Here is a 26,770-nt window from a genome sequence, read left to right as displayed (position 1 = left end):
TTAAGAGGGGGCCTGTGTCTGAGAAATGCACTACATGCTTCTTCAATTTACCCAACACATACAAGCCTAAATCGCATTAGTAGGTGAGTAAAAATATAAGGACTAATGATTGTGGACCTGGAACTCAAAAACAACACACTTACTGGATATGAGATGAACTATTAGAGTGACCCACCCTTTTAAGAGGCTGGGCGGGGAAAGTTTCTAAGGCAACTGGCATCAAAGTTCAAAAATTAAATCTACTTCAGCATGTTATTACAGTGAGTATATAGTAAGACAGTCTTTGCTGTATCTGCTATAGCCTCAGATAGTTTACATAGCTCGCTCGCTCGCGCTCTCTCTAAGTGTAAGGGGGTTGAAAAACTGACACTAGATTAGAAAGTCGAGTACCATCAGTGGTTCATTACAGTAGGCGAAAACTGGTACGGGGTCACTGTTTCACAGGTGATCATAGCTGGAAAGACAGTGCCCCTTACAAAGTCTAGTTAAAATTATTTCCTCATGGGCAGTATTCATGCCAGAATAATTGGGTGTTCCTATGTATCACAATGTTAAGATCATCCAGGGGGTCAGAATAGATATTATATCTTAGCAGCAGCACATTGGTGCCAGTATGAACAAGCAAGTGAGTGGAGACAATCCTGGATCTGCTTTACTAAATGATGGCACATGTACATGTAATATTAAATGTAAGGCTCTTAGAATCCCTGAAATTTGTGTAGAGTTTGCACGAAAGTAGTGAAAACATCAGTGAATCCATCTTAGAATGAAATGAGGGTAGCTTACACGATAATTTACATGCCGTCACTAACAGAAGTCTAAGTATTAAGCTGGGATTTTACAGTGTCCATGGAATGTATCCTGGAGAGCTGTCCATGGCTTTCAAAATTCTCTCTCAAATGTACTCATACACAACTAGGCACCATCAAATGGCTGAACATACTTCGAGTGTAATGGCTGTACTTTTCACATGAGTCAACACATCACATTGTTCTGGCTACCCTTAATGAAGTTTAACACCAATATTTGAGTACGTGTAAGATCATTAACTTTATTAGGAAAATAGCTAGGCCTTTGCAAATGAAACATCAAACTTTAGAAATATATTTCTGGATTATTTCAGTAAACTGGAAATTGACATGTATTCCCGGGCATGGGCCAAGTGTTTGCAAATCACATGGATATATTTTTACAATTTCATATCCAACAACACAGCAGAAGCATGGAAAACATACAGACAGCATATTCAACCCACACAAAGTAAAGGGACATACCAGATATAAATAGAGTGGCAATTTTTTGGGAGGTGAATGAGACAAATGAAAGGGAACTGCATCAACATGTATCGGCAGCCACTGACAAATCACAAAATGACTTCCAATCCCTGTCAAACTGAAAGGGACATACCTGTGACTGTGGTGGACATCATTCCAGGTTTTTGCAGCACCTGCCAGAAACTGGAAAAGTCAAGAAGTTGACTAGATGGTTTCCTCCGTGAATTCACTGCAAAACACATCGCCAAGTAGTTTGACTTCCACTGTTCTCTTACAAGACAAGCATTCTGTTTGCAAAACACTGACACACACAATTATTGTTGCCCCCAGAATATTGGCTAACTCCTGACAAGGTTTCAAAACAAATGTGAAAGCAGATTCTTCACGTGAATGAAGTAATGACGACTTGTGGTACACAGCTACATTCACAACTTGATGAAGTGAACTGAGCAACAATGTTTCACACCACTGTATCTCATTAGGATGTAAGGGTGATGACTGACATTCAGCAACTTGTAGTAACAATTTATTAATGCAAATTCTAAGAACCATGTAATACACTGAAATACTCACGCAACAGTAATCTAAAAATTCACTGTACGTTAACACCCATTGCTCAGCTGTCAATATACAAAGTTGGTTGCCAAACTAAGATATGCATAAGGAATCACATGGACAGCAGCTGTCAGCAACTAACTGCTCACTTGGGTTTTCCATGCCCTTATGCAGGAGGAATTGTCCAGTAAAGCCTTAATGGCAGACTTCGCACAATACATAAAAAATGGCACAATGTTAATAATTCGAAAATTCATTTCCACAGACTACAACACACACATCAGAATGATCATGACAATGAAAGAAATTCAATGCTGCTTAGCTGATACTCTTACAATCAATATTATAAAAGTTATGCATTCATATGTAAGTGAATATAAACAGTCCATTTAAACTTATCAGGTGAAAAACAGTATACATTTTTGTCAAATATGATGCAACCAAATGTAGAACATACGAACCTGTCATAACTGTCTGTCTTAATATACTCCATCTAAACGACTTGCCTTGGCATAGCACATTTGTATGGACTCTTAAGACAGACTATTATGATAGTTATGTATGTTCTACATTTGGTTGGCTCATATTTGATAAAAATGTATTTTTGATCCAATAATGCACGCTGTTTTTCCTCCTGTGATGATTGTAATAATCAAAACCAGTACAGAATAAATACACAATTGTACAGCTGATGGCACAAAGAGGCTTTTTCCAAAATATCTAAGAGCTGTAGACAGTCACTAATGAAAAGTTATATACAATCCTTATGAACATTAATAACATGCAAATGCATCGAACTATATTGCCAAATGAGGTATTAAAATATAGCTGAAGAGATCAACTATTGCCATAGATGGTTGTAATTCATACACTCATTTGTAATCTAAATTATAATCTGTTTAATTAATCATAAATATGCAAACATGAAAAGGTAGAGGTCACTACACAGGCACAAGGGTTATTCCCTATGTAATTAACTAATGAGTTCATTTGGCCACAAATAAAATCTCTTATTATTCAAATGTGCAAAGTATGTATATCATATGAGCACCAACAGACACAGTGCAGAAATAGTGCTACCAGGTTTTATTTTTTACCCACCTTTCTTTTAATTAAATATTTACTGGAATTTGAACGCAACTTTCTGCACCTACGCAATCGTTATTGCACTGCTAATTTTTTTATTTATTTATATAACACTTCTTTGATTTCCAAATACTTTATTGTAAGCCTACACTCATAAACGTTGAGTGCTAATAAGAAACAATAAATCATTAATTCCTTTATGCACATTGGACAAAATGTTAGTGCCCCCATGTGACATCATCCTAATATACTGTAAAACCACCTCTAGCCTTAATAATGGCCTCAGTTTAGAGAGAAAGAGAGTTGACAAAGTTCTTAGGGTATGCCATTTCCAGCTAAGCAATTCACTAATGATTAGAGCACACAGAGCTACCAAGTTACAGCAATGTTGATTGCCAAGTTTCACCCACTGTTTCCAGACATTTTCAATATGCATTTAACAACTTGCAGTCACCAATCTGTACAAGCTGAAGATCCACAATAGATTTATTACTGTAAACTATAAGAACTATATAATACACTGGATTACTCAGGCAACAGTAATCTAAAAAAAATAAAAATCATAAGAGTACACCCACTGCTCAGCTACTGATGGCCAAGGCTGCAAACAGAGTGATCTAGTGGGCCAGCTGAGGTGTTGTAGGATGTCAGTATGTTCGTTAAACATGAACGTATATGTATCAGCCTGTAAACACAGCTGTTTTCACCTTAGAAGATGCGAGTGTCCACAGCATACTGATCATGAAAGTGTACAAGAAAGAACATCTTGTCACTGAGAATGTTGAAATTAACACCGCGATTCGTGTTCATGGTATATTGAATTAGTGGGCCCAAATCATGGGACAAAACCCATTCACCACACACTGCAGATTAAATGTCCTGTTAGGCTGGAATGCACTAAATGCCTTGCATGAAAAATTGCCACTCGTCAGACCGACCTACATGCAAAAACCAGCTACTATGCGATTTCTGTCTTATTTGGCAAATTCAAGAGACAGTTTCACGTGTCTTGCGAGAATTGGCTTTTCGCAAGGTACCATCTCCATACGTCCATTATGTGCAGTTGTATTGACAATGCTCTCAGAAACTGGGGAAATGGACCTGCATTCACTGACAGAATCAATTCTTATCGAGTTTGAAACTGTTTTAACACTCATTGTTCTCACTATAAGAATACAAGAGATACACCATTCTTTTTTGAGACATAAGACGAGGCATCTTCATACACCAACAAGTCGGGGAACTTCATTAACGGTATGTCTGGGCACAGCCAAACATGAAAGGTCATTACTGCCTTTCAGTCACGTCTGCAGACCAATCCACCTTACTCTGTTACTTCCATAACACCTATTGACATGTACACACAGCTTTGCTGCCACGACTTATGTTGGAAGTGGAGGATCCCACAGCTGCCTGGTACCTGATCAATACTGTCTACAACAATCCAAAATGACCTGTGTGCTCTTTTAACAGGGTAACTACGATTTTGTGTGATGAGCTTACAATACATTCCTGCTGTTGGCCACCACTAATAAGCCTTTGGGAATGAATTTCTGTTTTATTTACAATTTGAAAACCTGCCTGACAGAGAACTGTTTGACTGTAGAATCCTTCGTAAAACCTTCATTTCTGCAAAAATAAAATTAGACGGCATATATTCAATACTGTCCCACTAACATTTGGCAATGTCATACATTAGCTGACCAGTATACAAAGAAAACTGGTTCCACTTGTCTGTCAGATAAGACCTGATAGAGATCCATTCTCACTCTTTCCCATAGTATGGATGAAAGTTTACAACTTCGCAGTACATATTCCCCCAGGAAAACATCTGGAACACAACATTTCAGGACTTTGTTGCAAAACCCACATGTAAGATCTTGAAAGACAGTCCAGATGTATGTGGTGTGGTGTCACGGTACTTTACACTCTTTGGACAACCGAAACATGCAGTACAGGCAAGTGGCTTTAACATTCTATGTAACTACAAAGGTGATTTGAAAAGTTCTCTGAATGGAATAGAAAAAAAGTACTTACATCACTAAAACTTTTTTTATTTTTCAGTGTAGTCTCCTTGTAGATTAATGCACTTGGTCCAACAATGTTCCAGTGCCTTGATCCCATCTTGAAAACAAGTTTCCTCCAGGCTTGAAAAATAGTTGTCAACTCCAGCTATCAATTCTTCATTTGAAGTGAACCTTTGTCCACCAAGAAAAATTTTCAGCTTTGGGAAGAGATGGAAGTCTATCAGAGCCACATCAGGTGACTGAAGCAGGTGTGGCAACAATTCATACCTTAGTTTGTGTAATTTTGCCAAGGTGATGACACATGTGTGCGGGCGCGCATCAAGGGTCAAGGCACCCATCTTGCAGACACTTTTTCATTTCTCATTCTTCAGTTAAGATGTGATATACCCTTTCGGATGGCATCTGGCATGCGTGAGCAATTTCACACACTTTCAATTGGCAATCCTCTGTGATCATTTTGTGCACTTTTGCAATGATTTCTGGAGTAGTGACATCTTGGCCGACCACTGCACGCCTAAGCTCTCCCAACCAAATTTAAATTCATTTGTCCACTTGACAACAGTTGAATATGAAGGAGCAGAGTCCTCCAGTATATTCTGGAAATCAGCATGAACATCCTTCGCTTTCATACCTTTCTTTACAAAGTACTTAATCACTGCTCGCATCTCTATTTTTTTTCCATCTTTGCAAATCCCTACGCAGGAACAACAGAGCCACGTCACCACCACAGCTATATTCCAAGAGCACTGACACAACACGTATTTATTGGCAACAGTCCAATGAATATCACGTGAACAACTCGCTGCACTAGTGCTGACCTCTTGCGGTGATTCCAAGAACTTTTCAAACCACCCTCATATATCGTGTTATGTTATGTGATACCAGCACGGCACATTTGAAATGGATTGTGTTGGAAAAGAGTATTTTATAGTGTGTTGCAGTGTTATTTGTCAGTGGTTGGAGATTAGTTGGCGCAATTTGCGATTATCGCTTAGTAGGGTTGTGAGTTATTGGAGTATGAGTAGTAATTGGTTACAGATTTGTTTTCTGTTTTGTAATTGTTAGTTCAGCATATTGTCAATAGTTAGAAAATTAAATTTTGCTTTGAATTTGTTATTAGTCATGGATATGATAAGGAAATTCACTAGCAGGTCCTTGTGTGCCCCAATGGGGGATGATATCACCACAACTATGAAGTTCCTCCAATTGTACAGCTTGTTGGCTGAGTTTGGCAGGTGCCATGTTTGCGAGCAATATACGAAGCTGACCATAGTGGCTGCATTTCAGACCAGGGATAAATAATGTGGCATTGTTCACATGTTGTTTGCAAACATGGCACCTGCTAAACTCAGCCAGCAAGCTGTACAATTGGAGGAACTTCATAGTTGTGGCAACGTCGTCCCCATTAGGGCATGCTAGGACCTGTTAGTGAATTTCTTTATTATATCCATAACTAACAACAAATTCAAAGCAAAAGTTAATTCCCTAAGCATTAAAAATATGCATCAACATACATTATCCTTGCTATCATTTGGTTGGTTGGTTGATTTAATTACTAAAGGGACCAAGCTATAGGGTCATCAATCCCTCCAACATGGATCAGGCAAGTCAACAAAACTACACACCAAAGATGGGCTTAGTGTGCAAAACCCAAGGAAATGAAACTCCACAGTCTACTGAAGGCCAACAAAGCGTAGGGAGAGAAACAAGGAAGAAGAAAACAAGGAAAGGAAGAAAGGCAGGCAAGGTGCTCCATCCAGGGAGCAGCCGGAGGCTCTCAAAGGCAGAAACTGCAATGGGGGGACATATCCCACACTACTTACTAGATGAACCCCACCCAACAATACACAGAAAAGACTAAGTCACATGGACCAGGAGAGAGAAGCACAAGAAAACAGAGAAAGCATACCAAGTCAAACAAAACACACGAGAAGGGTGAAGAAGAGCAAAAGAATGGTAGGATGAGCGCTGGGGCAGACAGCCAAGCCCAGACAGCTATTTCCCGGTCAGGCCAGAGAAGGCAACGGGTGTCTTGCCAACCCCTCAATGGGCCAACAAGGCTGAGGCATCCTCCCTGAGAGGAGTGATAAAAAAACCCTCCGTAAAACCAGGTCAGCTGCTGAGGCATCATCCGCTAACACCAGGTGTAGTGAGTCAGGAGGATTAAGAGTCTGCTGTAGCATAGCTTGGTTAGGACAGTCCAGGAAAATGTAAACCATAATGATGGTGGGGCGGATCCTCATGACAGAGGATATGACCATGAGTAACTAGCGTTTTTTTAAGGAAGGTATGTTCCATGACTTCATTATGTATAGGGGACAGACGAAGAGGCTAAACTGAAGAGAGATCTGCAGGGTGATTTTTTAAAATCATGTACAAACTGTAGGAATTGAGCAATGAAAAGATGGGACAGGTAAGGTCTAATGAACTTATGTCTGGAAATGCATGGTTTCCATGCTAGAGACCATTTATTCAATCATACATTGTTACAGAGACTTTGGTCTAATATGTGTTGTACCACACAGCCACAGTTCAGAGTGTGTTGAAAATGGTTCCCATGTGCCTCAACACGTAAGTGTACATGCCATAGCATGTTCTGTCTCACGTGCTGAAACTGGCCAGGCTGGAACCAAACAGTGTCAAAGGCAGCATGAATATGCTGCTCCAGTGCCTTCATATCTGGAATGGGCTCCACATACACGACACATTTGAGATGACCACATAACCAGAAATTACACGGGTTGAGAACTGGTGAATGAGCAGGCCATGCAACTGGACCCCCTCGTCCGATCCATCAATCAGGAAAGACATGACTGAAATGCATCTGCATGCATTAACAGTGAAGTGGGCTGGAGCACCATCATGTAAGCAGCCACATAAACCTTCAAATCGTCAATGGCACTTCTTCCACCAGAGGAGGTAAAGTCACCCCCAAAAAACACTAATAGTTCCGGCCTGTTAGGCAATGTGGAAGGAAGACTGGTCCCAAAATGGGACCACCACTTATCTCAGCCCACATACTCCACATGCACCAAGCTGACGATTTGCTGTCACCATACCATGGGGGTTCTGCATACCATCCCTGCTTCCTGAAACGACCCTGTCTCAGACAAAAGCCAAAACACAATTGCAAATATTGAATGCTGTTGTGGGGATAGGTCTCCTGATACAACCTTGCTGCCTGCCAACTGTTGCCATTTGCCTTCCGTAAGTAAACACAATGTTGGCAAGCTCTCAATTTGAATGCGGAACCATTGTGTGCAACACTGTATCATATCCACTACAAGGTGAGTCAGCAAGAGAAGTGAATCGGACACAACATTACCAATTATAATGGCAGGAAAGGGTGCTAGGGCATGACGTATGAGGAACAATACCATTCTCTAGCAGAAAACCATGCATATTGTAACTGCGGTTGCATGGTACAGCACATATTCGACTGCAGTATCTGTAACAAAGTATGACTGAAGAAATGGTCTCTAGCATGGAAACCACGCATTTCTGGACATAAGTTCATTAGACCTTTTTTGTTCCATATCCTGTCATTAATCAATCCCTGGAGTTTTACATGTGGAAGGAATCACACTGTATACTGGACAGTCGAATGAGAAGAGACTGATGAAAAAGTAAGTAAACTGCTCATTATTTCAAAAGTAATTGCCATAACTGTTAATACATTTATCCCACTGTGAGACAACACAGTTCATGACTTCATGGAAAAATGGCTGCAACCGCCTACACATTGCCAAGGTTATTTCGACTACACTGCAGAAGTTTCACTGGAAATCCCTAGCACATCCTCCATACAGCCCAGAATTTCCCCCATACATTTCCCATATTTTTTGAGCCCCTGAAGAAAGACACTTGTGGTCACTGATTTGCTTCGGGCAAAGAGGCGCATGCCTGAGTACAATACAATAAGGCAACCACAAATATTTTTTCACAAAGGCACAGACTGTCCCATCTCCCAGTCAGATCAACATATCAACAGGTATGGCAATTACTTTTGAAATAATAAACAAGTCACTTACTTTTTTCTGTCTCGTTTTCATCTGACTACCGTGTATAAAATAGTATCAGATTTGGTTTCTTCTTATAGGGATTTAGTGGCTAGGGCATTTCAACATTTAGCAGTTAATCACAGTTTGGAATTTAAAAATTATGAAACGGAAGCCCGTACAAATATGATAGATTAATACTGGGGGGGAGGGGGGGTACATTTAAATCTGTGGCATGGGGGAATAAGAAGCACTCTTCCACCTTGCAGTCTTATCTAAATGAGTACGCCTTGAGGAAGAGTTTTGCCAGTATTTTTTGCCCATTTTGAAGTTCATCAAAGATTATCAGTAAGACATTGAGGCCAAAAGTTGTTTGTTCAGTTTTTGGATGGAGGGCGGGGGCGGGAGATTGGAAACGGGTGTGCAAAGGGTGAAAATTGGTTTTTGTTTATTTTGTTTAGGTTACTTTAAAATTTAGGTGTTGGGAATGCTACAAAGGTTTTCTTTCTGTGGGGAGAGGAAAAGGTTTGAGGCAGGGAGAGGGCAATATGTTTCTATTAATTTGTTGTTGTTGCTTATTTTGAAGAATTGCATGTTAAATGTATTCATCCACACCATCAATCCAAAATAGCTGACAGAGAAAAGCCCCTGTCCACACTGCACCTTTCAGGAGCTGTACCCTGCGGAAGCATGCGCCAGGTGCCGAGAGACACCCCAGGATGTTTCAACCAGCTGCTATTGTACATCACAAGACAGAACATTCTTGGTGCCCTGTGGGTTGACCTCCTGCTGTGGGGAGTGCAGTAGGGATTCCTTATGTGAACACTCAGTGTCGAATTGGAAATAGGAAGATAGTTCCAGATGGAGCGGTGGACGTCACAAAAGGACGGGTCTGCAATACGCAGTGCACCAATGTTAAATGGATGACATGCAGTGCACCATGTGAAGGGATGCTTCCTATAAAAGCCTTTTTTAGCAGCTGCATGTGAGAAGCGTGGGACCAATTGCTGACCCAAAGACACACTGTCAAGACAGAGTGAAGTAAGACATTAGCAGGTGCAGAGGCAGACGTGACAAATCAACAGGATGCAGGACATCCATTCTGAATTGGTAACATGAAGTTTGCCCAGCCTGAACATCACCCAGTAAAATGCAACTGCAACTCTCTCGTCCAAGTTCAAATGGCTCTAAGCACTATGGGACTTAACATCTGAGGTCATCAGTCTCCTAGACTTAGAACCAGCACACACATCCACGCCTGAGGCAGGATTCGAACCTGCACCCATAGCAGCAGTGCGGTTCCGGACAAGTGCCTAGAACCGCTCAGCCACAGCCGGCTCATTCAAGTTCACCTGCCACTTCTGCATCTACATGGCCACTCTGCAATTCACACTCAAGTGTCTCGCGAAGAGTTCGTCAAACCACCTTCAGGCTATTTTCTCTACCATTTCCCTCTTAGCAACCACAATTGAAAACCCTGGTAATGACCCTGAGAATCTTCTTACTGACAACGAGCAACTTGTTATTTTATCATACTAATAACAATAATCCGTAAAAAGTACTTTTGTTTCTAAAAATATATATTTGTGACTAATCTTACAGTTCTGCAGCTGCTGCCACCAATCCTTTTATTTAATACACAAATGCCACATTCAAGATACTGCAATTGTCAAAGTCTAACAATTTGACCACTACAAAAGGTTTGACTTTTTGAGATATATATTTTTTTTATTCTTTATCTGCTCCAGTCTAGATTAATGTGATGGTTGGCTTTTGTTCTTAAGTATGCTTTTATGTTTCTTTTTGTTTATTGTAAGACTTATGGAATATATGTTTATGTGCCTGATTTTGTTTCAGTTGTGAACTAAAACTGATGCTAATAGAATTTTTATAACGTGTAGATTTTGTTGTTAGTTGTAATGAATAATTATTAATTATGGTTGATGGGTATTGTGAAGTTTGTTCTAGCTATAGAGGTCAAGTGATGTTCTGAACAGCAGTTTTTGAAGCAAGTTGTGGTTTCTTGGTATCAATAGTTTGTTCTAGCTACATGGTTTACACAAAGTTTTCGATACCAGTTTTTTTGCAGGTTTATTTGTCTGTCGATATTGTAGAGTTCAGTTTATCTATATAGGGTGTTCCAGCAGCAATATTAAATATTCAGGGAGATGACAGGAACACCTTCAAAGCACACAAGTCTAATAAACATGAGCTCTAAAACACGTACCTTAAGAGCTATGAGTACTACCACATCTATGCTTCTGTGGAATACATCTCTTCTACTGCAAGCTCTTTGCTTTCCATATTTTGGGAGGAGGTGATATGGACTAAAACAAGAAATAATTATCTATTAAAAATGGTGTGAGCACTTGTTCCATAGAAGAGATGTGTTCAACAGCAGCAAATATGAACAAGTGCTCATAGCTCTTAAGGTATCCATTTTAGAGCCCATGTTTGCTAGACACTTTTGCTTCAAATGAACCTTCCTGTCACATTCCTGAATACTGGCCACTCCTCCTGGGACACCTTATATAGGTTAATTGATGTAGGCGATATCAGTTCTGTGGGCTTCATGTAATGTTGGCTTAACATATTTTTGTGAAAGTTTTTGTTTTGGTATGTTATTTTACTTTTTCTCCTTACCCAAAACTCCCTTATTTCCATAATTGCCCCATTCATTTCAAGTTGTTCTTCAGGTTATTTTAATTGCCTTTCATATAATGGGACTGTTTTCATCTGTTTGCACCTCTAATTTGCAATGCATGTTTGCCACATTGCAGAAGGTCAAAATGGCAGTGTGTGATATCTTGATGATGCCACGAATTGTAGCTCCTCCCAGTACCAGATGTTTTGGTATTTTCACACTATTCATGTATGAGGAGAATACTTTGGGTGAAATTATCATTTCTCCCTTTCTCATTCCACTCACAATTAGTGCACACGAAGAATGGCTGTTGGTATGCCTCCAGATGAGGTCTAATTTTTATGTCACGTTAATTTTGAGAGCTTCATGAGAGAGAAAGTAATATGTTGCCTCCTCCTTGTAAAATAAGTTCTCAGAATTTTAACTTTATTTCTCCCAAACGTACAACCTTTATCTTGCAATAGAGTTGGGTTACCACCTCACTTCCATAGCTAAAAACTGAATCCATGATTAACCATTTCATTTCACTTACAGATTTTACCATATCTTTTATTAAACTGAACCTGTAAGGTGACCAGATTGACAAGCAATGCTCAAGAAATCAGTGAAACAAGGGTTTCTGAAGTTACCTCTTTTACTGATGATTTACATTTCCTATGGATGATTCCAATCTCAGTGTGGCATTTGCTTGTCCTGCAACCACTTATGTAGCTGATCTACTTTTAAGTTTCTTAGGTTGCATACTTGTAGTAATATATGAGCCTTACTGTTTCCAGCATTGATAGTCAATCATGAAATTAACAATAATGGGCCTTTTCATCTACTTATACGCAACACATTAAATTTGTTCATTTTAAGTGTCAACTGCATCTCTGCACCAAGTATCAATCCTCTTGTTACATGGGGCGCCTGTGGATCTGGTGGACAAACAAAAGACCAAGTTTCACAAGATCCATGTTTGGGGAAACCAGGCAGATTCCAATATAGGCGCTTTTATTCCCCAAAGAGGTCACCAACCCTAGTAAGTTAGTTAGTTAGTTAGTTAGTTACATGTTCCACAGATCATTTTTCTGACTTTTTTTTAAAAAAATGACATGGAACAAGTCAGTTTACTGGATATATATACACGATTAGTTTTAACATTAATGGACATGTTTTTCATTCCTATTCATGCCACTACACTTAAGAACTAGGCTTTTCCCAGACTACCAGTTTTTAAATACAAATTCATTCCTGGGATACGAGAAGTTGTCCAGAAGAAACAATTTTAGGTTTGATTTAAGACTTCCTGTGCTACCTGTCACACACTTTGTGCTATTGTGCACAAGATCTAAAATTTTTGTTCATGCATATTAAATTCCTTTTAGATCCACTGACAGCTTTAATAATGGGTAATAAATGCCTTTCACAGTTCCTATATAATTCCTGAGTCTAGATACCACAACGACAACGACAATAGAATAAACAGAACTAGGCTAACATAAAAATAATTTTGTATTTGTCATTTTGATAACAGTGCAGGTAACTGTACTATGATAGGATATAAACAATAACACACCCATCAAAATAATCAGGTGATCAGATGAGATATCACAAGTGATGTTAAATAAGACATAACTCGCTCCAATATAATATATGGAGTACCTTCATAGAAAACACCTTTCCCCAGCATTCATGATGTCACTAGTCATACAGTTTATTTTACTGAGTAATACTTCATATCCATGGACATGACACACCTACACTCAAAACAAAGAAAGCAATTTCCATGAAAGGGCAAGAGTGGAGGGAATGCGAAGTGGGCAGGGTGCACATTGTCTGACCTAGGTAAATGTGAAAGTGAAGCACTAAGCATTAAGAAAAACCATAAGTATATATTCCAGAATGAAATTTTCACTCTGCAGCAGGGCTCGCACTGATATGACACTTCCTAGCAGATTAAAAATGTATGCTGGACCGAGACTCGAACTTGGGACCTTTGCCTTTCGCAGGCAAGTGCTCCACCAACTGAGCTACACAAGCACGACTCATGACCTGTCCTCACAGCCTTACTTCCGCCAGTACCTTGACTCCTACCTTCCAAACTTCACAGAAGCTCTTCTGCAAAACTCCTTTCTTCCAGGGGAAGGAAAGATTTGTAGAAGAGAGCTTCTGTGACATTTGGAAGGTGGGAGAAGAGGTACGGGTGGAAGTAAGGCTGTGAGGACGGGTCGTGAGTCATACTTGGGTAGCTCAGTTGGTAGAGCACTTGCCCACAAAAGGCAAAGTTCTTGAGATCGAGTCTCAGTTTGGCACACAGTTTTAATCTGCTAGAAGGTACATATCAATGCTCACGCCACTGCAGAGTGAAAATTTCATTCTGGAAACATCCCCCAGGCTGTGGCAAAGCCATGTCTCCATAATATCCTTTCTTTCATGGGTGTCAGTTCTGTAAGTTTCGCAGAAGAGCTTCTTTGAAGTTTGGAAGGTAGGAGTCAAGGTACTGGGGGAAGTAAGGCTGCGAGGACAGGTCGTGAGTTGTGCTTGGGTAGCTCAGTTGGTAGAGCACTTGCCCACAAAAAGCATAGGTCCTGAGTTCGAGTCTCGGTCCGGCACACAGTTTTAATCTGCCAGGAAGTTTCATGAGAATATATTGTTTTACAATGCACAGGCCACAGGCTCACTTCATTCATGCAAATTAAGGCAATTCCCTGGTTACAAAGCTCTGTTATTTCTTAACACTGTTCAACTGGCTGCCTAACATGGTTTAAATTTTTACTTACAAAGTTAGATCCACCTTGAAATAAGCCAAATATATGTGTACTGTCTGTTGGTCCCACAGTCAGCCTTACTGAATCCTCTGTAACAAGTAAAATTCAGACTATTGTGAAAACTCTAAACAGTTCACATGATGCTGTCAGTGGAAAGCTAGGGAAAAAAAACCTTGTGGGATGGATGGAAGATAATAATTAAGAACAATTCAGACAGATATTGTAACCATCTAAACACACCTTTGGTATGGTGAACTGAGGGAGGATGATGAACCTTCTGCTACTAAAGACAATTATAACAAGTAAGGCATAGCGTAATAGGTGTCATCAAAGGTTTAAATAATACAATGTACAGTTCAAAGGAGACACAGCAACAGGTAATGAATCTGGAGCCAGGTAATTAGTTGATACATTCAAAGAAACTGTAGACACTCTAAGCCATACTTCAGATCAAATATTTAATGCTGATGAGCCACGTGTGTATTGAAAATGTATGTGAGCCATGTGTCTACTGAAAATGTATGCCTTCTTAAACATCCATTCAAGGGTCTGTCCCACATAAAAGCCATATACTCATTGCAGCAGAGTTTGCATATGAGATTTTACTTTCACAGTCAATCCTGCCACTGATAAAGATAGAATGGACTGGATGGATGCATGTGACAGCTCTTGTGCCACAGCCTTTCACACAGTTAACCCATTAGAGAACAATCTGGAATCAGAAATGTCACAAAGACAAACAAGGATATTATGTAGGTTGGATAGGTACCTGAATGTCACTTTGGGGGCATGGGAGGAATTTTGGTGAGAACAGTCCTCATTTCAGAACATGATAAAAGATAACTAAATCTGGGACACAGGACATCGTACAGCTGTTCTGGGTAACGAGTGTCTTTCTTTGAGTTATTCAGAGTAATATGGGATGATATGGTGTTGGAAATCTGTTTGTGAGCTAGGTTTGTCTGTTAAGTTTTCATGAATTGCCATTCAATCTGGTGGCGGGCCTCACACTGTTATTAAAAAGAAACTCAACTCATGAACACTTCTGAATAGAAGCTCCCACAAACCGTTAATTAGTTAGTTAGTTTCTTGCTCTATGGATCATTTGCATAAATCATAATAATGTGGAATGAGTAACAATTGTGAAAACGAAATAAATTGCCTCAGTCAATTAGACAGCCTGCTGTCCATGCTTTCAAAGATTCTTTCATCATCTAATCTGAGGAAGCACGAAGTTGTAGGATTAGAACCAGAATTATGCCATCACCCATTATACATGGGGTTTCTAAGTCTTTGCATCAAATGTCTAGGGGTGATCAACAACTATTGTAAGAGAGAAAAATGTTTGCTAATGCTTCCCAGCAAAGCTAATCATCTTTTTATTATTAGTTATGCCTCTGAGAGGCAGCAGGCAGAGGCACTCTGTTGCGTGTGTATTAAAATGTGTATTGCCTATAAAACCAGTCATCTGTTGCATGCAAAATGGGGTAGGCTGAGCAATATTAAATTTCAATGAAATACTTCTAGATGTATGACCGCATTGTCAATAGGTAAAATTTTCCAATATCTCGACCACTATTGCAAATGGCCTTTCTAAGGGTGTTTTTGATAACTTGCTAGTTGGCTTTGAGAAACTCTTGTGGAAAATTAATGGGGTTGGTAGTATTCAGATGCAGCACACTTGATTAGCGGACCCTTCTAGTTCAGTCATATCTTGTCATCCCAGGGCCAGCAAATTCAATTATTCTTATCAGTTATCACTGTACTTTTCCTTTCCTCCTCCACACCTGTTGAAGCTAACTTATTCCCTGCTTCTTTGTGGCAGAAGATTTAAAGAAATAAACATATACGAAACTGAACACAATGAAGAGGAAGACAGTGTCTTGTTTACAAAATGATCATTCCAGGTTTATACTATAAATGTAGTCAACCTGCCTCTTGTTGCATTAAAAACTCCACACATGAACCTAAAGCATGAGTTCAAAGTGGCAACCTCCCACCTGACTACAGGCATTGCAGCATTGATGTATTGCCCTGACGTATTGCCCAGCAGACACTCTCAAGGATGCCAGAAGCAGTTTGAATATCTTAGATGTGACCTGACACGAAGAAATCGACTGGTGTGATTTCAGGTGACCATGATGGCCACAGCACAGGACCATCTCTCCCATTCCAATTCACACCAAACATGTCAGTGAGATGCTGACACACATGACAATTAAAATGTGCTGGTTTGCAATCATGTTAAAACCATACTTTCATTCACACATTCAGCAGGACAACATCTAGCATCTTGAGTATGTTACTTACCAGAAGGTTATGATATATCTGGCTGTCTAGACAAGCTGGAAGAGTAATGGGTGCAATAATACATTTGCCAACGAAGTCATCCTGCAGAGTTTGTGAAAACTTTGTTTGGTGATGTATGGCCACAACTGCAAGGGTGTTTTCTTCTGCCCAAATGTGACTGTTGCGAGTATTTACATACATGTCTCATAAAACAGGCTATGTCAGTAAACAATACATATTTTGCAAATTCTTATTCAGCAATGAATTGTTAAATAAATCACTGAAAACCACACACACGACTCAAAATCATTTGGTCAGAGAGCCTATACCTATCGCAAATGGAGTGAATGTAACCGGTGCTGATGGAAAACTCTCCACCCGCCAGTGCAAGTGATGCCCACATCTCTTGTGATTGCTCATACGCTTATACGAAGGTTGGAACATAAATAGCGGCAACTATTTATTCCCTTATCATTTAGCTACAATACAACAGGTCAGCAACTGGAAGCAGTTAATGCCATAAATTATCTGGGAATATGCATTAGGAGTGATTTAAAATGGAATGATCATATAAAGTTGATCGTCGGTAAAGCAGATGCCAGACAGATTCATTGGAAGAATCCTAAGGAAATGCAATCCGAAAACAAAGGAAGTAGGTTACAGTACGCTTGTTCGCCCACTGCTTGAATACTGCTCAGCAGTGTGGGATCCGTACCAGATAGGGTTGATAGAAGAGAGAGAGAAGATCCAATGGAGAGCAGCGCGCTTCATTACAGGATCATTTAGTAATCGTGAAAGTGTTATGGAGATGATAGATAAACTCCAGTGGAAGACTCTGCAGGAGAGAGGCTCAGAAGCTTGGTACGGGCTTTTGCCAAAGTTTCGAGAACATACCTTCACCGAAGAGTCAAGCAGTATATTGCTCCCTCCTACGTATATCTCGCGAAGAGACCATGAAGATAAAATTAGAGAGATTAGAGCCCACACAGTGGCATACCGACTATCCTTCTTTCCACGAACAATACGAGACTGGAATAGAAGGGAGAACCGATAGAGGTACTCAAGGTACCCTCCGCCACAGACCGTCAGGTGGATTGCGGAGTATGGATGTAGATGTAGATGTAGAACCGATACAAAAAGAGTTACATGTTTGCACCTATTACTGTCCTTCAAAGTAGTCACCAGCGTTGGGTAGAAACCGTTGCCAGGGATGTGGAATGCATAGTATACTGTTAGCAGAGACTGTTCTGTTGATGGTGCAAATGGAGCAGTCTACTGCCTGTCGAATCTCTGGAACAGTTCTGAAGTGAATGCCACAAAGTGGATTCTTCATCTTCGCAAATCAAATCAAAGTCACAAGAACTTAAGTCATATTACTGTTCGTTTTTGGAGTATCACCTGTGACCAGTTTTATGAAAGAATCGGCGACACTTTTTGTGCAACCCACCCATCATTTTGCACGACAATGCGCAGGCGCATATAGCACAAGCTGTGGCTGCTCTGTTCGGTTGATAGAACTGGGAAGTACTGTAACCATCCACCATACTCGCCGAACTTAAGTCCTTGTGACTTTTATTTGATACTGAAGATGATGGTACCACTTCGTGGAATTCGCTTCAAAACTGTTCCAGAGATTCAACTGACAGTAGACCGCTCTATTAACACCATCAGCAGAACAGGCTCTGCTAACAGTATACTACGCCTTCCACATTGTTAGCATTGGGTTCTACACAATGCTGGTGACTACTTTGAAGGACAGTAACAGGTGCAAACATGTAATTTTTGTATCGGTTGTGAATAAATAGTTGTCACTATTTAAGTTCCAACCTTCATAGTTGGATTCACCACAACTGTGTCCAGAACTTCCCCTTCAAATTGCAGAGTACTACCATCCTGTGTTCATGCTCCCACGCAATGGATGTAGCCTCTGGAACAATGTGTGATATGGCTGTTGTCTGTTGGGAAAGCATCCCTGAGACTGTGCTGCTAAGCACCTACAGCTTCTAGCTCCATCAAACAGCAAATGCATATCTGCCTGTTCTACCAAAGAATAAGTGACTGTTCTTGTGTGTGATGTGCAGTGACTACCAACACACAACTGTTTCCACATAGGCAGTGACAATGATGTAGCTGTGTGGTAGGATAGCAAGTAAGGAACTGTACACAACAAACTGTCAAATGCACAATCTGTTCTGGAGATACTGTCACTCACAGCCAGCGCAGGGCTCTGTCACAGGCTGTCAAAGGAAGTGGATGAGTTGATTACATGCAATATGCATTGCATATGCACACCGCAAGGTGCCATTTCTTAGGGGCATAACCAATTATAAAAAGGCACCCTGCATCACTGAGGAATGTCAGCAAACATTTTTTATTTTATAAATGTTGTTCCCCATTCCATGACCTATCACCCCCTGATGTTTGATGCAAAGACTTTGAAACACACTATATGATGGGTGGAAAAGCAATGTTCACACTCCAAATTCTTGCTTAGATGGGGAAAAAAGCAAGCGGTTCGTCCTATATGTAGAGTCCACAGCACTGGCATTATTTAAATTCCCACATTGCATATTAGTGTATTTTTTTCGTGACCTCTGAGGAGGTGAATGATGAGCCAATTGATTTCCTGTCTTGTATCAATTCAAAATTGCCATCTAAGTAATGGCAGATGGCCTTCTCCCAATTTTTATGGGGTCACACATTTTCTAAAGAGGCACTATTTCTCATGCAGAAAGTTGACTTTACTTCCATTTTGATCAACAATACGTAGCCTTCATGAAACAAATTGGTCTGAGTCTATGACAGACCCTGAAAATGGCAAAACACTGAAAATATTTTTTCATGAATTAAGAAATAGCCAACAGCAGTCCAATGCCCAATGCGGTGAAAGCTAGCTAGCTTGCTTAATGAAAACAATATTCCACACAGTTATTCACAAGACGGTTTCATTTACCACCATAATTAGATTTCAAACTAATTATAACAGAGTTAAAATGGAAATTACTATCATACTTAGCTCCTAAGAGAAACAAGTTGTTTCGTCAGTGACGATTTCTAAGGAAACTATTACTGAGGGCAATATGAAACCAATTTTAAAACAGGGCTGAAAAGACAAACACAAATTTACAAATATTGCATTTGCATTTTATATTGAAATCAAAACTTCATGACCACAACAAATCTGAAATTGAAAAAACAGACACTCTTAAATTAATATCATGTAAACTTGGGCAATTCATATTTATTACAAGAAGTAGAAGAAAAATTAATATCCTACCCCAAAGAAGTAACACACACAAAAAAGACAGGAGTCTATGGAAATAAATGACAAAGAATTGTTTTAACGCAGTAATCATGAGGAAATAACACAAAAAACTCACAGTTGTGTGCCATGACTGAGTAACTCGCCGGGGCATAGTAGTCATGCCCTCCCAATGAGCTTCAATGAATGGTATAATGTCTTTGTCTTTGGAGAACGTAGTGCGACAAGTGCCATCTTTCACACTGGCTTGTTGTAGATTTCCTATTGCTGTTATACACATCTGTGGAAAAGCTGCAACACAAAATTATAGAAAAACTTGAAACAAAATTATGTTCCTCATGATCATTGTATTTCTATACCACCCACTTTTTTGCTACGTTTTATTCATACCACAGTATTAAAATCTGACAAAAACATGGGACACGTCAACAACAGCCACTCTCCAGGATGATTTACTAAAACCTACAGATTATCTGAATAAGGCTAGTAATAAGAGGATCCAATCAGTGATTCCCTGATTGCAAGTCTTGACTCCTCCATGCAACAAACTACTTGGCAGTATTATAAAAGGATATTAGATGTCCTGGAATATTTTATAATTTCATGATCATACAAATATTTAGTCACACAGAAGGGAAGAACCAGTGAGCAACTGACTTGACCAAGTCTTTTTCTGGCAGCATGCAAAGAGTTTGAGAAAGAACTCACAGTTATGAAATGAAATAAAACAATGAACAGAAAGCTGGAAAGGGTGGTCTCTTTATTAGAAGTACCACAAAACACTGAGAGAAAAATTTTAAATGTGACTTGCATGTAGCAGCAGTTCTATGGTCACCATACCATGTCAGGAAAAGAGGTTACAACACAATGCTATAACACATACATAAAGAATAATTCAAAATGTTTATCATCTATGGTGCCAAGATGACAAAAAAGAAAGTAAATCTTCACAAACCGGAGCTGGGTTTAGCCACTACAAAGCTTTACTATACATATCACCTATTGGAAATTGTATGCCCTGTCTTCTTCCATCACACGAGCAAATGCATTATTGCCAGATGGGAAATAAGCAACTAAGTGATGAAAAAAGATCCAGGATTAACTGGGGTCTTTCGATTTGTTGCCTGATACAGACACCACGAAACATATATAAATAATAAAATTGGATCTCACCATTGGAGTAAGTCAAGAGAACAGATGCACACTCGTGGCTGATCAACACTTGAATGTCAGCAAGTTAAAGCAGAAATGCCTTGTTTTACAAATGTTGTTTTGGGTGTGTGTAGGTATTGGTCTTGAATTGTCAAGCTATAGTAATGACAACAACAATGACAATGATCTAATGCCTCTTCAATTGGAAACACAATGTGGAGGTCTTATTGAAACACATGTCACCACAAAAAAATTATCTTTTATCAATAATTTCATTGGCTTACTGAGACCTTGCCTCAAACTCATCTGTGAGATTTAGTACTTTTAAGACAAAACCTCTACAATAAAGATAATCAAATACCGGGTGATCAAAAATCGGTATAAATTTGAAAACTGAATAAATCACAGAATAATGTAGATAGAGAGATAAAAATTGACACACATGCTTGGAATGACATGGGGTTTTATTAGAACCAAAAAAATACAAATGTTCAAAAAATGACCGACAGATGGCGCTTCATCTGATCAGAATAGTAATAATTAGCATAGCAATGTAAGACAAAGCAAAAATGATGTTCTTTACAGGAAATGCTCAGTATGTCCACCATCATTCCTCAACAATAGCTGTAGTCGAGGAATAATGTTGTGAACAGCACTGTAAAGCATGTCCAGAGTTACGGTGAGGCATTGGCGTCGGACGTTGTCTTTCAGCATCCCTAGAGATGTCGGTCGATCACAATACACTTGCGATTTCAGGTAACCCCAAAGCCAATAATCACATGGACTGAGGTCTGGGGACCTGGGAGGCCAAGCATGACGAAAGTGGCGGCTGAGGATACGATCATCATCAAATGATGTGCGCAAGAGATCTTTCACGCGTCTAGCAATATGGGTTGGAGCGCCATCCTGCATAAACATCAGCCGTTCCAGCAGGTGTTTATCAGCCAGGCTGGGGATGATGTGACTCTGTAACATATTGGCGTACCTCTCACCCGTCACGGTAGCAGTTACTGACGTTTTGCTGTCCAGCGCCATCTGTCAGACATTTTGTGAACTTTGTTTTGTTTTTTGTTCTAATAAAACACCATGTCATTCCAAGCATGTGTGCCAATTTTTACCTCTCTATCTACATTATTCCGTGGTTTATTAAGTCTTCAAATTTATACTGGCTTTTTGATCACCCGGTACAATGACACAACAGTCAAATACAATGACACAAGAGTCACTCTCCAAACTGGAATGGCCATGATTTCTACAGAAATAAAAACACATCACTGACCTGCATGCATACTTGTAATAAACAATACACTGATTTAGTTTAGAACTTACAACTTACCTGCTTGGTTCTTCTTAAAACTTTCCAGGCCTGTAGGTGAGCAATTCTTGCATACAAAGTAGTAATTGACCATGAATGGCACAAGTTTACCAAGTTGATAACCGATGCACGATTCATGAAACCATCTCATGCAGCTTGCGCACAGAAGTTCGACAATATTCAAATTACGATCCTTGCCACTGCAAATAATTTTTAATAATTAATTGTTATAGTATTATATGCATGTCAATGATTTTAAAAATTATAAAAAACTTTGCAGTAAAAGTTATGAAACTTCAGTTTGCCAGTACTATTGTGTCATCATGCTTCGAGTCAAGTGTGAAAAAAGTGACACAAACACAAAACATTCTATGTAAAGGAAGTAGCAACATTTTGCCTCTATCAAAAACATTAGCTTATATATAGATTGGCTCCATATACAACTACCATATGGCTCTATCACATGCTCCGTGAAATACAAATGCAGTCATCAAAAGTGCACTCCACACATGGTTTACAGAAAATTTTCCCACTGTAAATCTTAGGATATTACACTGTTTAACTTGGGTAACTTCTTCCAGCCAGCTGTTGTGGTTTCCACACACAAATTGGTTTGATCCAACTCTATCCTGTGCAAGCCTCTTCATCCTCACATTACTACAGCTACCTCACCCATTTGAACTTGCTTTCTGTAGACAAACCTTGGTCTTCCTGCAGCTCCTCCTTTAACCCTTACCCCCCCCCCCCCCCCCAAACAAATTGACTATTACTTGAAGTCTCAGAATGTGTTGTATCAAGCAACACCTCCTTTTGGTCTAGTTGTGCCATACATTTTTTTTTTCTCCAATTTCATTCAGTATCTCCTCATTAACTACTTGATCTATTCATGAAATTTTAAGCATTCTCCTGCAGCACCAAATTTCAAAAGTTTCTATTCTCTCCTTGTCTGAACTATTCATTGTCAGAGTTCACCTCTGAACAAGGCTACAATACAACTACCTTAACCCATTTCTGTCTAGCGTAACATATATGTCACGGAACAGCCTGTCATTGTTTTCTCTCGTTGGCAACAATGCCTTTGTTTGGAGTGTCGTATGGCTTTCAGATAAGGAGGCTTTGTTGTTCATGTTTAGGTAGGTTTCAGTCAGTTGTAAACATTAAGTGGTCAGTGACTGGTACTTCAAGTATGGAAGACTTTTGTGAGTGAGATTATGTCTTGGAATAAGAGGTAAGTATCATTTTTTTACTGCAAATTATAATACAATTTGTTTAAATTATGGTTGATTATAATGTTAAAGTACTGAAATGTATGTTAATGGTTAATCTACAAAATGCAATTCTTATTTTTGTGGCTTCAAATACAGTTTTAATTTTGTGTTGCATATATGTCATGCTAGGCAAAACAGTGAAAATAACGATTCTTTCTCTTTAGAGGTCTATCTCTACATGAGATCCTGGCTATTTTGCAGAGGAGGAAGAAGATGCAACAGATATATTTAATGAACCTCCTGAAGCTAAAGTGGATTCGGATGAAGATTCTGGGGAAGAAGATGGGGGAAGAAATGTCGATAATCTTGGACCAAGGCAACTCCAGGCTGGTGCAGAAGTGGTTTTAGCAAGTAAAAACAGGTTAGGTAGTGAACCTGAGATTAATTTCTGTCCTAATGATAAACCAGATGAACAGGAAAAGTCACAGATCTTAAAAAGTGTAATCAGAGATTGGAAAAAAGACGATCTGCATAGTGTTAGTTCTGTATTTCCTGAGAGTGATTACGATAAATACAGAAACTTGTCTCCAGTTCAGTTCTTCGAATTATTTTGGAACGACGAAGTAACTGAATTTCTTCTCACTGAATCGATGAAGTACGCTTTGTTCAAGAACTGCTCAGATCCAAAAATAACATATGAAGAGATAAAAGGTTTTCTAGGAATTCTAATTCTTTCTGGCTAAAATCCTTTACCTAGCAGAAGAAATTACTGGGATTCTGGATTGGACATGAGAAATGAAATGGTCCACAGCACGATGAGAAGAGACAGGTTTGAAACAACTATGAGATTCATTTACTTGTATGACAACGCAAAAATAGATACTAATGATAGAATGTGGAAACTTCATCCAATAATAAATAAGCTAAGAAAAAAGTTTGCTCTCCACTTTCAGAATGAACAACATTTGTCTTATGATGAGAGCATGATAAAGTATTTAGGCAGACATGGACGTAAACAGTTTCTGAAAAGTAAGCCCATTAGATATGGGTGCAAAGCATGGTTCTGAACACAACCATGGGTTATCTAGTGGACTTTCAAATATACCAAGGAGCTGATCCTCAGAGGAATGAAAAATATGAGAAAGCATTTGGAAAAAGTGCTGCTCCTTTGATTCAAATGATCAATTCTCTTCCTGAAAAGAACAAACATCTTCCCTACAGGTTTTATTTTGACTACCTGTTTACATCACAAACATTGTTTATTTACCTGAAGCAACGATCTTATGGTGCAACTCTGACTATTCGTGAAAATCGTCTGCCTAAAGAGTGTCATCTCATACATTCTAATATTATGTCCAAAAGGAATAAGAGGGGAGATTTTAATTACAAGAGCAGCAAGGAAAGTGGAATAATCGTTGCCAGATGGTTAGATAACTCTACAGTAACAATTGCTTCCACAAGCCATGGTATCAGTCCAGTCAGCACTGTTGACCGATACTCTAGACAAGAGAAGAGAAGAATACTTGTACCTCGACCTAATGTAATTGGAGAATACAATAAAAATATGGGAGGAACTGACCGAATGGATGAGGATGTAGCATTATATAGACTGAGTGTCAGAGGAAAGAAATGGTGGTGGCCAAATTTTACATGGCTTCTAGATATCTCTATACATAATGGGTGACTTCTTCATAGAAAGACTGGTATAAATATGCCTCAGCTGCACTTCCGGCCCTACATTGTGAAATGTTACCTGACTTCCAATGCTGCAGTACCAAGAGGTCCTGGACGCCCTGCATGTAATTCAAACCAAAGCAGTGTGCCGCATGATATTAGGTATGATGAAACAAATCATCTGGTAGCCATGGTGTCACAGAAAAAAGAAGACACTGTGCGGCGGAAAACTGCAAAGGAACCCAAAGAACAATGTGCTGCAAATGTGGTGTTGGTTTGTGCATAGAATGTTTTGTACCATATCACAGAAATTGAGTACTGTCGCCTGAACTTAATGTAAATCACTTACAGTGTATTATTTTACTTGCTGTCATATTTTCTGCCTAACATGCATGTTCTGCCTAGCGTGACATATATGTTATGCCCTTTTTCGTTTCAATTATTGATTATTTTTTTGTTTTGATTGTTGTATTGCTTTTCTTTGATGACAATACACACATAAACATCTAATCTGTAGAAATCAGAAAAAAAAATAATTCAGGCAGAAATGGGTTAAAAAAGATTTCTTAACATTTGAATTTATATTCAGTATTAACAAATTTATATTTTTCATAAACACTTTTCATGCTATTCTTAGTCTTAATTTCACATCATCTAAACTTCATCCATTGTCAGTTATTTTGCTAAGCAAACTGTGAAACTTTTATACTACTTTTAGTTCATTTTATGTTCTAATTTCCCCAGCATTATCCGCTTTAATTAGACTACATTAAATTATCCTTTATTTCACTTCTGTTTATGTTCATCTTGATGTTTTTAAGCACTATCCATCCCATTCAGCTCCTCTTCCAACTACAGTCTTAGACAAAAAAAAAAACAACTGACCGCCGGACGGCCGCCACAGAGACTAAGTCTGAGTCGTTCACTTAAGGTGGCCAATATAACTGACCACCCCTGACAACTTTAAGTCCGGCATCTGCACAATCTGGCAACACTGTAAGATGCGGAAGTGTTAGGAGGAAGTGTTGTCTACTTCCGAGATAATATGGTTGGGGTGAGCCCGTGGTCTTGCGGTAATCGTCGTGCATTCTAAACTTAGTTGCGTGTTCGCGTCCAACTGAGATTTTTTTTTTTTTTAACCTTATTTCGGTCTAAACTTATGAGTCTGATTGAACATCGAAGACAATTCGCTTAACATTCTACCCACCCGCAATAACAAGTATTGCGGAAACAATTCCGCAGGACAGCTCGTGGCTGCGTCGCGATCGTATCAGCTTACGCTCGGGCGTTTCCTCGCGCTGCAGCGGCTACCGGCTACCGGCCAGACGCCACCTGCCGCCTGAAATCCGGCGCCACCCATGTGAAAACGGCGCCACGCTGTCAGTGTACGTATCAATGCCATTTTTGAATTTGAAGTTCTAGTTAGTATCTTGCAGTTAAGCATTGGATTTTGTATACCTGAAAATCATGAACTACGGTTAAGCATTGTAAAATTGAGTCGCAAGTGGAAAAAGGTGTAACATCTGCAACACAATA

The 26,770-nt window shown here is 39.4% G+C and overlaps 1 protein-coding gene across 2 annotated transcripts in view; it reads right to left on the bottom strand.

Moving 5' to 3' along the window:
• The window catches only part of LOC126470240 (set1/Ash2 histone methyltransferase complex subunit ASH2-like), a 206,817-nt gene that overhangs the window by 110,679 nt on the left and 69,368 nt on the right, over positions 1–26,770 (bottom strand). For both annotated transcript variants that reach the window (XM_050097943.1, XM_050097942.1), the window contains 2 exons: positions 22,374–22,552; positions 20,004–20,176 (listed from right to left, as the gene is read on the bottom strand). In XM_050097943.1, coding sequence (XP_049953900.1) covers positions 20,004–20,176; positions 22,374–22,552 — 352 coding nt within the window. The remainder of the gene's footprint in view (positions 1–20,003; positions 20,177–22,373; positions 22,553–26,770) is intronic.

The sequence above is a fragment of the Schistocerca serialis genome, chromosome 3, assembly GCF_023864345.2.
Source record: "Schistocerca serialis cubense isolate TAMUIC-IGC-003099 chromosome 3, iqSchSeri2.2, whole genome shotgun sequence".
NCBI classification, from domain to species: Eukaryota; Metazoa; Arthropoda; class Insecta; order Orthoptera; family Acrididae; genus Schistocerca; species Schistocerca serialis.
Note: the sequence above shows the minus strand (reverse complement) of the source record. Positions and strands in the feature narration are given on the sequence as shown.